This window comes from Myotis yumanensis, unplaced genomic scaffold, assembly GCF_028538775.1.
Source record: "Myotis yumanensis isolate MYYU_CA2020_CCGP unplaced genomic scaffold, mMyoYum1.0.hap1 SCAF_1, whole genome shotgun sequence".
Lineage (NCBI taxonomy): Eukaryota > Metazoa > Chordata > Mammalia > Chiroptera > Vespertilionidae > Myotis > Myotis yumanensis.
This window is the reverse complement of record NW_027223752.1, coordinates 215,916,413-215,932,407: the sequence shown is the minus strand read 5'-3', so window position 1 is coordinate 215,932,407 and position 15,995 is coordinate 215,916,413. Positions and strand designations below refer to the sequence as shown.

The 15,995-nt window shown below is 34.8% G+C and overlaps 1 protein-coding gene across 5 annotated transcripts in view; it reads right to left on the bottom strand.

Annotated features, from left to right (window-relative positions):
* PDS5A (PDS5 cohesin associated factor A) overlaps nucleotides 1-15,995 on the bottom strand; it is a 106,078-nt gene that overhangs the window by 48,568 nt on the left and 41,515 nt on the right. For all 5 annotated transcript variants that reach the window (XM_070397721.1, XM_070397714.1, XM_070397716.1 and 2 more), the window contains 6 exons: nucleotides 13,447-13,562; nucleotides 10,830-10,924; nucleotides 9,570-9,715; nucleotides 4,067-4,218; nucleotides 2,377-2,490; nucleotides 774-855 (listed from right to left, as the gene is read on the bottom strand). In XM_070397721.1, coding sequence (XP_070253822.1) covers nucleotides 774-855; nucleotides 2,377-2,490; nucleotides 4,067-4,218; nucleotides 9,570-9,715; nucleotides 10,830-10,924; nucleotides 13,447-13,562 — 705 coding nt within the window. The remainder of the gene's footprint in view (nucleotides 1-773; nucleotides 856-2,376; nucleotides 2,491-4,066; nucleotides 4,219-9,569; nucleotides 9,716-10,829; nucleotides 10,925-13,446; nucleotides 13,563-15,995) is intronic.

Sequence of the window (15,995 nt, the reverse complement as noted above, 5' to 3'; positions counted from 1 at the left end):
AGTCTGTCAACTCTTGCTTTAGTGTCCATGAGCCCTTGAAAGGTTTCAGTCAATGGTTCCCTGATTAATAACATGTATTCTAGTCCGGCTGGTGTTGCTCAGTGGTCGACCTATGAACCAGGTAATGGTTCAATTCCGGGTCAGGGGACATGCCTGGGTTGAGGGGCATGCAGGAGGCAGCCAATCAATGATTCTCTCTCATTACTGATATTTCTATCTCTCTCCCTCTCCCGCCCTCTCTGAAATAAATTTTAAAAAAATATAATTTAAAAAAAGAACATGTATTCTAACAAACACATTTATAAGTATATTAAGAGATCATTAAATTTCTTTACTCCACCTTCCAGAAAATGTTGGACAGAATTTCTTTTGTTAATTTGAATTTGGCATATTTAAAGGATTGATACCTGATTTGATGCTGACTCTCCACTGAAGGACCAGAAAACATGGAGTAAAAAATATTATTACTTCTAATATAATTTTATCTTGAGTTTTAATTTTAATTATTTGAATTTTGAAAAATTATGCATAATATATTAGTGTCTAAATACTTGATAAATGAGAAAACACGATTTCTTTCCTTGTGGTGGAAAATAAAATTTTGTTATACTAATGTGTAATGGAAATTTTGCTTGGATAACTACAGAAATTATGTTTAACTGACATTTGGTAAACAGAACAATTCAGATACTTCCTATTTGCTTCATTATATATAACTACAGAAAATCTGGATAATGACTATAACAATGAATTTAAACAAATCATGAACTTACTGTAGGCTGCTTGTGCAAATCCAAGAGTTCTCGTACATGACTTCTAAGCATGTTCTGACATTTCCACATTTCATTGAGAGCTCTGAAAATAAAGTTATAAATATGAAAAGTGCATAATATAACAATACTGGTAAGTGTTTAATTTCATTACTTTTCTTGTTGCATGATGTAGATTCATCATTCTTCTACACTTACCTAATATTTTAAGCACCAAAAAATGCAATTATTAGTATTAAGATAGTTTAATGTAAAATGATAAATATAAGGTTTCTTATGAGAGAAAATATAGAAAGATAAACAGCATCTGACAGGTAAATGAAGGAATTGAAAGACATTCTAAATAGAGATAGCTAGAATGTGCTGGTATAGAGAAAGATAAAATGTTATCAAAATGCATGGCATATACTACAGAAAAGGATGAGATGATGAAGGCCTTTTTATGCCAGGCTAAGGGGATATGCATAAAGGTCAGTAGACTATTTCAAAATATGAATTTCTCAGAAATGATGTAGATCCAAGGTGTCACATTTAAAATGTGAGTGTGTTTATTCAGAATTCTTTTCTCTCAACGAAGCAAATTTTCTTCTCTCATAAACCCACTCCATAATTCCAGGTGCCCAGAGGACCTCAGAAATTAGTCTAACTCTAAGTATTCTTTGCCAAATATTCTGAAATATAAACAGAGAACAAACTTTAGTTCAGGGCTTTACTATCTAGATAATTAGGATCCACTTGCAAATCTTTTAAAAAAGATAATGCCTCCTAACATGATACAATGGTACCTCTGTGGAATTTCTGCTGAAAAACTATAATCTCAATCTAATAAATACCAGGTGAACCCAAATTGAGGGAACAATCTACAAAATAAGTGGCATGCTCAATATTCTTCCAAAAACTATCAAAGTCATAAAAGACAAAAAAGACTAAGGAAATCGTTCCACATTAAGAGACTAGAGATATGACAACCAAATATGCAATGTGTAAACCTACAATGAGAAAATAAATATCTATAAAAAATGTTACTTGGACAATGGAGGAAATCTGAATGAATATATATTGGATTAAAAAATAATAGTGTATCAATGTTAAACCTCTTGATTTTGATAAGGGTACTCTGTTTACATAAAAGAATATCCTTGTTCTTAGGGGATATAGACTGAAGTATTCAGTGATGAAGAAATCCAATGTCTTCAAATTACTCCAAATGGTTCAGAAGAAATATGTATACGGACATTCTACATACAGGTGATTTGGATATACTTGCCTGACAAAGAACCAGTCTGAGGTTTAGTATGGTAAAGCTCCAACAGTGTGATTTACACCTCAGTCAAGAGGTAGACAATAGGTAATTTTGACATGGGGACTTAATTGAATCCCCAAAACGATATTACTGATTCAGTTGCCAAATATGCCTATGCATATAGGCATATTCTTGCTTTTGACTAAGTCTGAACTTATAAAAATTTTCTCTGTATATATTTATCTGAGGTTCTCGATTCAACCAGAAGCAATAACCCCATCATGAACAATTAATTAGAACAGATAAAGTAATTTTATAAAATTTTCAGAAAGTAATCCAAACAATCATTAAAAAGTAACTTACTTGACAGCATTTGGATCCAAACTAGCATATAAATAATACAAGCATTTCATTCTCTCTTCCGTTTCCAGATTGTGGGGAACAAGATACTGAGCAAAGATTTTTTCTACCAACAGCCTATGAAACAAACAAACCCCCAATAACACAATTATTCTACTTTTTAGAGATTTTTATCTATAGTCTATGAAACAAACGAAAAACCTCCCAGATAACACTGTTCTGTATTTTAAAAATAGCCATTTTGTTGTTAGAACCACATCCTGCAAAGATAACATGCCAAGGGTAGTATGAATATGTGTAAATACAATGAAAATGATCAGTATGTGACCAGTTCTTTTCCCTGGAGATAGTTTTATTTTTTAAATATTTATAGCTATGCTAGCTATTTGTGACTTTAATTTCTAATTTGTCAGTATGAAATAGGTGTTTTAAAAGGGCTGTATGTCATTCCTAAACACAGGGTGCTAAGGTACTAAGTCACCTATTCTTCCAATGGTCTGGAGCTATAACAAATGACTAATACTAATATATAAAGCTATGATCTCAAGAATAGCTAATTCTAAAACAAAACAACCTACGAAAACCCCAATTTAATTTCCTTTGATTACAGTTCAGCTCCTTTCACATGTTGTCATTAAAAAAATAAATAAATAAATCAGGGAGTTCTATCTTCATACTACTTCCTGAAAATTTAGCTTTTCCTGTGTACAGTTGATATCTCTTCTTCCCATGATCTTGCTAAGCTTATATTTATTATTCAATATCATTGGAATAAGATAATACAAGGGCTCTTCATTAATCAATAAAATACATATACAGTGATACAAAGTAGTCAGTCAATTTAATTCAATAACACATTACCAAGTATTTTACAAAAACCAAAATCATTATTACAATCCAATATAAAATAATAAGTAACATTCAAACAATGAAAATGACAAAAGGCCTCATCACATGAAAAAAATTATAACTACTATGTATGTGGGACGAATGTTAACCAGACTTACTGTGGCAATCATTTCTCAATATATACAAAGATGGAACCACTATATTGTATATAATTATGTCAATTATACCGCAATCAAAAAATAACACAGTAATACCTCTATTGGTACTTACGGTGTTGTAAAAAGGAAAAATAATAATTAATAATTATTAAATAGTGCTGTATTGCCAGGCATAAAGCTAGGGGGCTTTACATTCATTATTTTATTTAATCCACATGACAATTCTTTAAGGAAGGCTTTATTATTCCTTTTTAGATAAAACTGAAGTGGCATAGAAGTTGTCAGTTGTGCAAGAGCACACACCCATTAAAGGGCAGAATGAACATTTGGTCTCTAGTCTGACTCCAAAGCCTATGCCTATTTCACTATTATTATACTATCTTACAATCTTGGCTAGAGTCTTACACAAACACTAGAGGCCCGGTGCACAAATTTGTGCATGGGTGGGGCCAGGCCGGCTGGGAGGAGGGGCTGCGGGCAGTTGGCCAGCTGGCCCCACTCCCTGGTCAAACTCCCAGTCAAGGGGACAATTTGCATATTAACCTTTTATTATATGGGGTAGCATGCACAAATATATGGAAAATAGTTTCTAAACTTAGAAGTTATTAAAAAATTAAATAGAATTTGTATTTTTTAGAAATTAAAAGCACCTTTATATTCAACCATTCTAGCAACATATTACTCACTTGTCATCGATGCTATTCTGATAATAAATATGCAAAAGTTTGTCTTTTATCCAGCTGACTTTCTCTGCAGCTTCCTTTCCTGCTTCACCATGAAGACAGTATTTCTTATAAAGCTGAGCCAAACCCATCATAGCTTCTTTTCTTACTCGCCACTAGAAAGTATAAAGTTTATTGAATGAGCTAGATACCAAACTTTAGTATACCAATCTGCAAAAATTGCCAATTCTTTACTAGGTTGTACTATTAGACTTATGTGTACAAAAACAGCACAATATTTTTCATAAGAGGCAGACAAACTGTTTAACCAACAATTTTGAATATGCTCTGACTTAAAAATCAGGCCACTTTAGAAATTATCCAATGCCCTGACCGGTTTGGCTCAGTGGATAGAGTATCAGCCTGTGGACTGAAAGGTCCCAGGTTCGATTCCGGCCAAGGGTATGTACCTTGCTTGTGGGCACATCCCCAGTAGGAGGTGTGCAAAAGGCAGCTGATCAATGTTTCTCTCTCATCGATGTTTCTAACTCTCTGTCCCTCTCCCTTCCTCTCTGTAAAAAATCAATAAAATATATATATTTTTTAAAAAGAAATTATCCAATGCAAATTCTGCTAAATCGTCTGCCAACTTATTTTCCTCAAAGCCAAGCAATTGTAAATCTTAAAAAGATTTCATTCAATTCTGTCTAAAAAAAATTTGGCCAAGTTTTAGAAGCAATTAAAGGGTAAAAATAGCCCTAACCGGTTTGGCTCAGTGGCTAGAGCGTTGGCCTGTGGACTAAAGGGTCCCAGGTTCGATTCCGGTCAAGGGCATGTACCTTGGTTGCAGGCACATCCCCAGTAGGGGGTGTGCAGGAGGCAGCTGATCGATGTTTCTCTCTCATCGATGTTTCTAACTCTCTATCCCTCTCCCTTCCTCTCTGTAAAAAATCAATAAAATATATTTTTTAAAAAAGGGTAAAAATATATGAAATGCACTCCGTACACAAAAAAGAATGGTTTATCCGAGTTACATCACATTTGATGTTAGCTCAGAACAAGAGCAAAATTTAATACCAAGATCCTGGAATTACTAAGTTGGAAAGGACCTTGGAGAGCTTCTTAGATGAACTTCCCTACCTTAGAGATTTTGAGGGCAAATGATTTACCTAGCCACACCCTAGTCAGTGAAAGACTCTGTGGGACTTCAGGGGTTTGGGATGGTTTACTAGTTGGAAATAAAGGTAGTTGGAGGAGGGTGGACAGAAAAGGAGACTATAAAAACACAGTTAGAACCATGTTAGTAAAATGTAATAAAGCAATAACCAAAAAATATATTTGTCTCAATAACAAATCAGAGAATACTATCCTTAGTTTAAATTTAAACTCCCTAATAAAATTTGTGTAGTGGATGGAATGAGACTTTGGTCCCATACAACAGGTAATAGATGGTTTGTAACATTTGTTACACAAAACCAAATAATTTTAGCAGTAAAACCTAAGATTAAGTCCTATCCTAACATTTTATAGAGAAAACAAATTTCAGAAAGGCTATACCCAAGGCCATCTAATTTATTACATCTAAAATATCCAGGAGAAAAACCAAGATGGCGATATAGGTAAACACGGAGTTTGCTGCCTCGAACAACCACTTCAAAAATACAACTAAAAGATGGAACGGACATCATCCAGAACCACAGGAAGGCTGGCTGAGTAGAAATCCTACAACTAGAAGGAAAGAGAAAAGCATACCGAGACTCAGAGGCGGCGCAGTGTGGAAGTAAAATACTAAGGTGCGGAGGTGCATGTGGAGCGGGCTGGAGGCTGAGGGCGCGGTTGTCGTTTTCAATCGGGAGGGAGTCTCAGGCTCTGAGATCCAGTTCCAGGCGAGTCTCTAGGGACCCAGACTCATACGGGAGAAGCGGGACTGTCTGGCATCGGTCGGAACTCGAGGGCAGCTTTCTCTCCAAGGGGCTTGCAGCGATTACCAGGACATTGAGAAGCAAACCTCTGAGGGCAGGACTCAGAGGAGCCATAACTGCTAGCCCCGCCCTGTTGATCCCATGGGACCCGCCCCACCCAGGCCCTGAAGGGAGGCTTTTTCTGAATAGCCACAGGCAAAGGCTAGATTAGCACCTGCCTAGAGATCCAGGAGCCAGGAAGCCCAGAGGTCAGAGTGGGACCATCCAGTTTGCAGCTCCGTGGAAACATAAAAAGACATACTCAGGGGGCAGACTCAGTGAGCACCAAAGCCCCATTGAAGCAAGTCTTGCCCCAGAGGGGTGTCTCCAGCACAGAAGTTCTCCCACTGCAGACACAGCTGATTCTCACAGCCAATTGGCCTGGAGTTCAATTCCTCCTAGTGATAACTACAACAATCAAGGCCTAACTATAACAAGACTGTGCACAAAGCCCACAAGGGGGTGCACCAAGAGTGTCTACCTCAGGTAATTGGAACACTTAGCACAGAAAGGCACTCTATCGACACAGCAAAGCATAAAAAAATGCCGAGACAAAGAAACAGGACAGAAATGAAGGAAAACAAAATGCTGGATATAGAGTTCAAAACCACACTTTTAAGGTCTTTAAAGAACTGTTTAGAAGCCGTCGATAAATTGAGTAAGGCAATCGAAAAGACTGGTGAGACCGCCGATAAATGTAGTGAGATCCTCAAGAAATCTAGTGAAAACCTCGATGTTGTGATAAAGGACCAACTAGAAATTAAGCATACACTGACTGAAATAAAGAATATTATACAGACTCCCAACAGCAGACCAGAGGAGCGCAAGAATCAAGTCAAAGATTTGAAATGAGAAGAAGCAAAAAACACCCAACCGGAAAAGCAAAATGAAAAAAGAATCCAAAAATACGAAAATAGTGTAAGGAGCCTCTGGGACAGCTTCAAGCATACCAACATCAGAATTATAGGGGTGCCAGAAGAAGAGAGAGAGCAAGATATTGAAAACCTATATGAAGAAATAATGACAGAAAACTTCCCCTACCTGGTGAAAGAAATAGACTTCCAAGTCTAGGAAGCTCAGGGAACCCCAAACAAAAGGAATCCAAAGAGGACCACACCAAGACACATAATAATCAAAATGCCAAGAGCAAAAGACAAAGAGAGTATCCTAAAAGCAGCAAGAGAAAGTCAGTTACCTACAAGGGAGTACCCATACGACTGTCAGCTGACTTCTCAACAGAAACTTTGCAGGCCAGAAGGGAGTAGCAAGAAATATTCAAAGTGATGAATGCCAAGAACCTACAACCAAGATTACTTTATCCAGCAAAGCTATCATTCAGAAGTGAAGGTCAGATAAAGAGCTTCACAGATAAGGAAAAGCTAAAGGAGTTCATCACCACCAAACCAGTATTATATGAAATGCTGAAAGGTATCCTTTAAGAAGAGGAGGAAGAAGAAAAAGGTAAAGATACAAACTATGAACAACAAATACACATCTATCAACAAGTGAATCTAAAAATCAAGTGAATAAATAATCTGATGAACAGTATGAACTGGTGATTGCAATAGAATCAGCGACATAGAAAGGGAATGGACTGACTATTCTTGGGGGGAAAGGGGTGTGGGGGTGTGGGAAGAGATTGGACAATAATCGTGCACCTATGGATAAGGACAGTGGGTGGGGAGTGAGGGCTGAGGGTGGGGTGGGATCTGGGTGGAGGGGAGTTATGGTGGGAAAAAAGAGTAACTAATGTAATAATCTGAACAATAAAGATTTAATTAAAAAAATAAAACTAGATTTTCACAAAAGAAAAAAAAAATAAAATAAAGTAAAATATCCAATAAGGCTGGGCCGGCACGGCTCAGTGGTTGAGCGTTGACCTATGAACCAGGAGGTCACGGTTCGAATCCCAGTTAGGGCACATGCCTGGGTTGTGGGCTCAACCCCCAGTAGGGGGTGTGCAGGAAGACAGCTGATCAATAATTCTTTCTCATCACTGATGTTTCTATGTCTCTCTCCCTCTCCTTTCCTAAAATATCCAGTAGTGCTAATATGAGCATATCATATCATGCAGTCTCAGGAAGATTCATTCAGTCACTCTTTCTGAAACTATAAACAAACACTGACAGAAATAGGAACGAAATGTTCCTAAAAAGAGGAAATAAAACAAACAGCAATACTTTAAACTGGTATGTGTGGGCTGTGGGGTGGGCCAATTATCAAGTTACCACTATGGAGAGTATCATTTCATTTAAATTAAAGTCAAGGGGAAAACTTTTCAAAGTCAGAATTACTGACATAGCTGAACAAGTTAAACAGTGTCTATGCTACATAACTGCCTTCTTTGACTATTTCAAAAGGACTTAAAGAATACAGCTTGCTTTATTTCATAACCAATAAATATCACTTCTACCCTGAAATTATAATTAAACTACACGGGATTTGGGAGAACAGCAGGTTTTCAACTACGCCCCAATAAAATAGCACAGTGAAAAGACAAACCTTTGTTAAAGACGTTTATAAGTAGCACATCTAATCAGCCTGTCTTGCATGTCTGTCTTTTGCTCATGGGTGACACTATGCCTTAGCAATTGCTATTGCTGTTCTTAATACTACTTTTCCATATAACCCACGTGTGTGTTTTAATTTTTAAAAAATGTACTGATTTTAGAGAGAAAATAAGAGAAAGAGGTATTTTTTTTCCACTTATTATTTATGCATTCCTTGGTTGATCCTTATATGTCCCCTGACTGGGGTTTGAACCCATAACCTTGGCACATGGGGATGACGCTTTAACCAACTGAGCTATCTGGCCAGGGCAACCCATGTTTTTAACTGCTTCCACATGGTGGACACCACACAAAAAGAGCAAATAAACACACAACTATGATCTCTGCCCTTAGATTGGCATACCAATATGAAAACATCATAGTCAGAGAAAGTATGATTATCTTTTAGTTAAATGAATGACAGCGTATCCACCTAAATTATAGAATACAGTCCCTTTTGAAAATATTTACAGGTGATAAATATAATCAATCACTGCTCTTTCAAAACTCACCATGCAAGTGAAAAGGTAAAATAAAACTTTAATTTAGCTTTTAAAAAATATATTTATATTGATTTTAGAGAGGAAGGGAGAGGGAGAGATAGAAACATCAATGGTAACAAAAAATCATCGATTAGCTGCCACCTGCATGCCCCCTAATGGGGGTGGAGCCCACAACCTTGGCATGTGCCTTGACTGGGAATCAAATTGTGACCTCCTGGTTTTTGGGTTGACACTCAATCACTGAGCCACACTGGCCAGGCTAGCTATTCTTTTTAAAAAGGTAAGCTAGAAGCAAACCATGCATGCCTAAGATCTGAAAAGCTATAGAATACACTGTATTCATTTATGAAGGTAATTTAAAAATACACAGAAATACAAATTATTAGCTCTTTATTTGGCAGTGTATTAATTTGATTTTCACAAAAAAAGCTTTAAATATAATAGAAAGTAAATTCTATTAGTAAACAATTTAAACAAAGTAAATTACAAAAGAGTAAGATTCCTCAGAGTTTACCCGTTTATCCAGTGTTCTTTCCCTTACAAAGCCAAGTAGCTGATCATTTACTAAGGCAAGGTCTCTTTTGGCAGCTGTTATTATGGTAACAATGACATCATGGCGAATAGCTTCTTCTGGGTCGTGTGATCTAACTTTCAAATATTCTGTAATAAGAGAAAAAACTAAAAATAAATGTTGGCTATCATATCTGTCATGTTCAGAATGATCGAAGAGTCTAATGCTTTAAGCTTTTGTCCACAATGTTTACAATATTTATAAAATGTGCATGAATTTAAAGCATTTTATTTTTGAGGTGGCAATATCCTATGTAAACACAAAATAAACTATACCATAGTATTTACTACTGAACAATCATATCTTAATAAATAATGTATTTTACATCAACTATTCTGGAAAAGTCAAATCACAATGCAGTATCTGATTAAACATTACAATTTAAGTTACAGTACAAATTAAGACTGAAAAAAGAAAAACAGTAAAAAAGGCTTATAGTAAGTTTGCCGATAGGTATATATCTGCACATTACACAATATAAAATACAGAATTAACATTCTATAGCAGCCCTGGGCAAACTACGGCCCGCGGGCCGGATCCAGCCCGTTTGAAATGAATAAAACTAAAAAAAAAAAAAAAGACCGTACCCTTTTATGTAATGATGTTTACTTTGAATTTATATTAGTTCACACAAACACTCCATCCATGCTTTTGTTCCGGCCCTCCGGTCCAGTTTAAGAACCCATTGTGGCCCTCGAGTCAAAAAGTTTGCCCACCCCTGTTCTATAGCCTATAAAAAAGTCCTGAATATTTACAATATAAATAAAATCAAAACAAAAAAATGTTACTTCCTCTTTTTTGGTGAACAGCATTTTGATAGAAGCCATTTATTTGCCATTACCAAATAAATAGGTTCAAATGCTCTATGTTCAAGTGAATAAGAAGAAATTCTAGTCTAGTCCAGAAGGTAACCACTTTCTTAGTTATTAATTGATGTTACTATGTTTAATTTTCACATAGGTATAGTGATTTCATAATAATATATCATAAAAGCCTACTTCCTCAAACTATGATTTCCAAAAAATTCTAAAGGATTACAATATGAAGATTTCAAATATACTTTTATTATATTAACATGAAATCATTTACTACTCCATGGCTGATATAGACCTGAAATAGTGCCTGCCAGAATTAAAATCTAATTCAAAAACTGAAGTTAAGGTTAAAGGCCACATCTAAAATAATATAAACCAGCTACCTTACCTGTGAGATCCTTTGCTAAATCTGGGTGATTCATTAAACAGTGACTGGCAAATTTCACACTTTCTAATCTCACAGGAACATGAATGTCATTAAATCTACATATGAAAAGATTGCTAAATATTAGTTGTAAGGCAAAACAATTATTTTCAAATAAGGTACACATATCTAACATGATGTAAATGCCTATAAACATGAAATTACTGATTAGAAAGTGTGATTATTATGACAATTAACATGTTCTGAAGGAAGAATATAAAGTAAAACAATAATTTCACAAAAACAGTTTGAAAACAGAATTTGTTTACCATTCTAAAACAAACAAAAAGCAGTCTAAACACATCTCCTAACCCACACTACCAACAACTTTGTAGAGCCCAAAATTTAAGAGTTTAAAATTATTCTATAAAACAAACAAAAAAAATAAATATTTGAAACACACAAAATCTACTTGAAAACATTTTTCTATGAGGAAAATACCAGGGAGATGTGAGGTAGAAAGGAAATCATATATGAGGCAGATCCAGAAGTTCAAAGATGAGTACATGAAGTGCATGTGTCATACTGCCTCACAAAGTTCCATGTGGACAGGACCAACATTAAAATGCTCTTTTAAAGGTATAATATATTGTAAGAATTCAACACCTATGAAATACCACATGTGAATTCAAAACTGCACGTAAAAGACTGCATATAAAATAATAATAAGCTGAATAACTCAAATTTTAAAATTTTGGACAGTTTGAAAACCAACTATTAATGATAAATAATGTGATTTTAAATAGCAGGAAATATTTTTACTTTTTAAGTGATCTCATAAACAACCAATTAGCCTGGCCAGTGTGGCCCAATGGTTGAGTGTGGACCCAGGAACCAGACAGGAGGTCACAGTTTGATTTCCCTGATTCCCAAGCAGGGCACATGATCGGGTTTCGGGCTCAATCCTCACTAGGGGGAGTGCAAGAGGCAGCCAATGGATGATTCCCTCATCACTGATGTTTTTATCTCTCTCTCCCTCTCCCTTACTCTCTCCGAAATCAGTAGTAAAAACAAAAAACAACAAACAAAAAACATATTAAAACAAAAAAACTCCACAACCAATTAAACTAAAGCTATTTAATAAATGTTTTAATTTTAATGTCCATGCCTACTTTCTTATCCAGAGATAATCAATCATATTTTAATAAATTCTTGCATTTAGGGCTTATAATTTTCTAACTGCCAGAGAAAAATAAAAATGCTATTTATGACCAAGTTAAATACAAAGTATCAAAATACTTATTGCTAAATAATTAAGGAAAATAAAACAGACTGTTAATACTTTTCCATGAATCAGAAACCCACTGCGGGCAATAGCAGTGAATCTAAAACTATAAAGAAAGCTCTGTCCAGCCGGTGTTGCTCAATGGTCGGGTGTCGATCTATGAACCAGAAGGTCACAGTTCGATTCCCAGTCAGGGCACATGCCTGGGTTGTGGGCTCGATCCCCAGTGTGGGGCGTGCAGAAGGCAGCCGATCTATGATTCTCTCTACCACTAATATTTCTATCTCTCTCTCTCCTTCCTCTCTGAAATCAATAAAAATATATTTTAAAAAAAGAAAATTATTTTTAAAAAAAGGAAAAAAGAACACTCTTATGGTTTAGTTTTTACAAGTAACACAAGTAAAAAAAGGATTCTTGAATTTTGTTTTGTTATAAATATTGATGTCAATCACAAGGACAGAATTACCCCTCTACATATCGACAAGTACACTACTTCATTCTTTCTACTCTAATTCTTATAAATTCAAGCTTGGTTATTTAAATATTACTTAATCCTATTAAGACCTTCCAAGTGTAAGTAAGTTATCATTATGTCAGTGTCCGAAATTTCTGATTTGTTCTATTTTAGTGTTTAACCTACGACTATTATTACAAGGAGTATTATATCGAATTTACTTTAAGAAAATTTCTGAGCACATTTTCTGAATAGGTTAAATTAAACAATGGTAAATCTCAAATGCTCTCCAGAATACTAATAGTAAAAATTGACCTTTTAATCAAATTTTGAAACAAAGAAATATGTACAGGAATGCAAAGGGGAATTTAATACATTGCATAGATTTTTTTCAACCTTAACATCAAGTTGATAGAATGTAATAATTCTAAGTTCTTGAGAGGGAACATTAAAAACTATCTGAGTGAAGAGGAATGGTATTTTCAATTTCAAAATCAGACAATACCAAATTAGTTCAAAACATACACCATGCAATTAGACATGCTACAGACCTAAAAGATAAGCACCAGTAAATGAATTGCTGGACTGAAAAATGGCATAAGCATGTCTTCACTTACATGATTTATTTAAAAATCTTAAGATTCTGAACACTCTTAGATGTTTCCTATTTATTCTAATGACATTATTGAGCACAAAAAAAATTAAAACTGTTATGTAGATAAGCAATAAGCTTTCTTCATAAAAATCTGTCTTCTAATTTGTTCTCCAAGAAAGATAGCAACACAGATACTAAAGAAACAAACACTTATCAATTAAAGTTTTGATATATGTGTGGTTTTAGTGGACCATATTGAATGGTCTCCAAAATATAAGAATCCATAGAATTGTATGTGTTCTCTTACCGTCCAAGAAAACACTGCCAAAGAGGACGATTCTGTGTTGCCAAATCAGAATCTTTAGAACCAAACAATTTAGCTAAAAGTCGAACAACGGCTAATCGCTCTTCTCCATCATTGCTCTAAGGGAAAAGAGACAATAAATGAATCTGGCAATTTATTCATTAGATCACAGAAAATAAAATGAAACATTCCCCAAAAGCTACAGTTTCATATTCTGCTTATAGTGATATGAGAACTTTAAAATACATGCTCTCCTTTACTATGCTGATATTGTTTTGATTCTATGTTAGATCATATCTGGTTCTTTGCTCTTACTTCAAACCCTTGCAACTGCTAATATATGCCTACTTCCCTGCTTGTTTGCAGTCTACACAGATGTTACAGAAGTAAGGTAATCTTCAATTCTAACGTTCCCTAAGGCTACTAGAAAAAAATTCTATGAAAGGAGAAGCTGCAAATAATTCCCATCCTAATAAGCCTTTTTTTTTTTTTTTTACAAGAAATCGTTCCTATAATTTGAGCTCCAAAATAAACCCATGTCAATTAAGGTTTTGATATGTAAGGTTTTAAACAAGGATCGATCCTCTGCTGACTGGAGAATAAGACACAGAAGAATGTCATAATTCAGGGAAACTCATTTTAATAGAAGAACAAGAATGTTAATAAGAAGATATTAAACTGAGTACTACAAAAAGCAAAACTTAAAAGTTGTTTTTGATAGGGGCTTCCTATTTTCTTGTCCTGAATCAATGTTACGAAAATTTTGTTCCAATTTCACTAGTGATGTCATGTCTTAATATAAATTAAGTTATTCTGAAACCATAAGGTGTTTTTAAAAATCAGATATTCACTAGGAAAATAAAGGCAATGATTAAAAGCAACTGCTGATTTTTTAAATGTTCAAATACAACGTCTAAAGCAATACCAGAAATTCAATAAACAAATATTCATGAGAAAAGACAGTAAGTTAAAAAAGAAAAAGGAGCATGAGATATAATCTTTTCTTTATAATTCCTGATCTTCACTTTCAGGAATAGGGATTTTATGGATAAAATGGGCACATGTATCAAACATGAAAAATGAAAATGTTATAAAGCTTTACTGAATACTTATAATCACAAAACCACTTACTTTGGCAAAGTTTTTCTCAGGCAATGTGACAAGCAGATCAGTGCTGCCTTTTAGTAAGTACAATTGACTAGCCAACATGATTTATTTTTTTAAAGAAATCAATCTATCTCTTAAATGTCAAACACTAGAATAAGGGGAAGTCTTATTCTATTTACAAGAGACTACTTTAGTAGCTTAGTGATTATTTCAAATGATGTTATATTTCACATCTATGTATTTAACTACTGAAATAAAAATAAGTGAGAACTCTGAATATATCAATACGTGAAACAACAAAGTGATATTTTTTTCTCTCTCTCCCTTTCCCCCTCCCTCTCTCTTTCTTTCTCTTCCTCCCTCTCTCTCTCCTTCTCTCTAAATCAAATAAAACATTTTTAAAAATGAAAAAAACCACTGTTTAAAATAAATTCCTTGAGTGAAGTTAGAATATAATTTATAGTGATGGTATAATTTTTTGATGCAAAAATGATGTACAACTATATTATTAATCTATCCCAAAGTGTAAAATTATCTCATTAAGATATTACATAATACATTGTTTGACTATAAATACATATATCTTAATAATTAAAACAGTGGACAAATATTAGAGATTTTGCATCAACAATTTGCCAGTGACTTTCTAAAAAAAACCATACACCTTAAAAGGCTGCTCGTAGTTTTCATTTCTTCTTAGAAATGGTAACTAGAAAAGATACCTAACTCTTAACTGATTGAGAATAATTCTCGGAAACTTCACTCTAACCAAAATAAGGCAATAGTAACTGGGGTTTGGTGTGTTTTTAAAAAAGATTTCTAAGGAGAGAGGAAGAGAGAGGGAGAGAGAGGGAGAGAGAGAAAGAAAAATCAATGTGAAGGCAGAACATTGGCCGGCTGCCTCCTGCACCAGCCCTACTGGGGATGGAGCCTGCAAATTGGGCATGTGCCCTGACCAGGAATCGAACCAGCAACCGTTCAGTGCATGGGACAATACCCAACAAACTAAGCAACACTAGCCACTGCAATATAGTAACTGTTTTTACAGTACTTTCAAATTTGGGAAATAAATATAAATCTCTCTCTCTGCATGCCATGAAAAAAGGCTTAAATGTAAAATGTGGCAAATTTCATAACTACAGCCAAGACTGCTAAGTAGGACAACTCCAGGGTACCCCTGAAACTTAAGAGAATAGCACTTTGTGGACCCATACAGTGGACAGTATATATAGTTGCATGCAGTAGCCCAGTACAGACTAAAATCAAACAAACTGTAACCTGTGACTCTTAACTATTAAAAGTTGTAGCTATATTCAGAGATATAACTACAGAAAAATCACCACAGAAATACTGGTAACTAAAAAGGGGCACCCTAATTATATATAGATAGTACCTAAACTACTCTGAATTTCAGTTTCTTTATTCAGGATGAGAAAAGTAATACT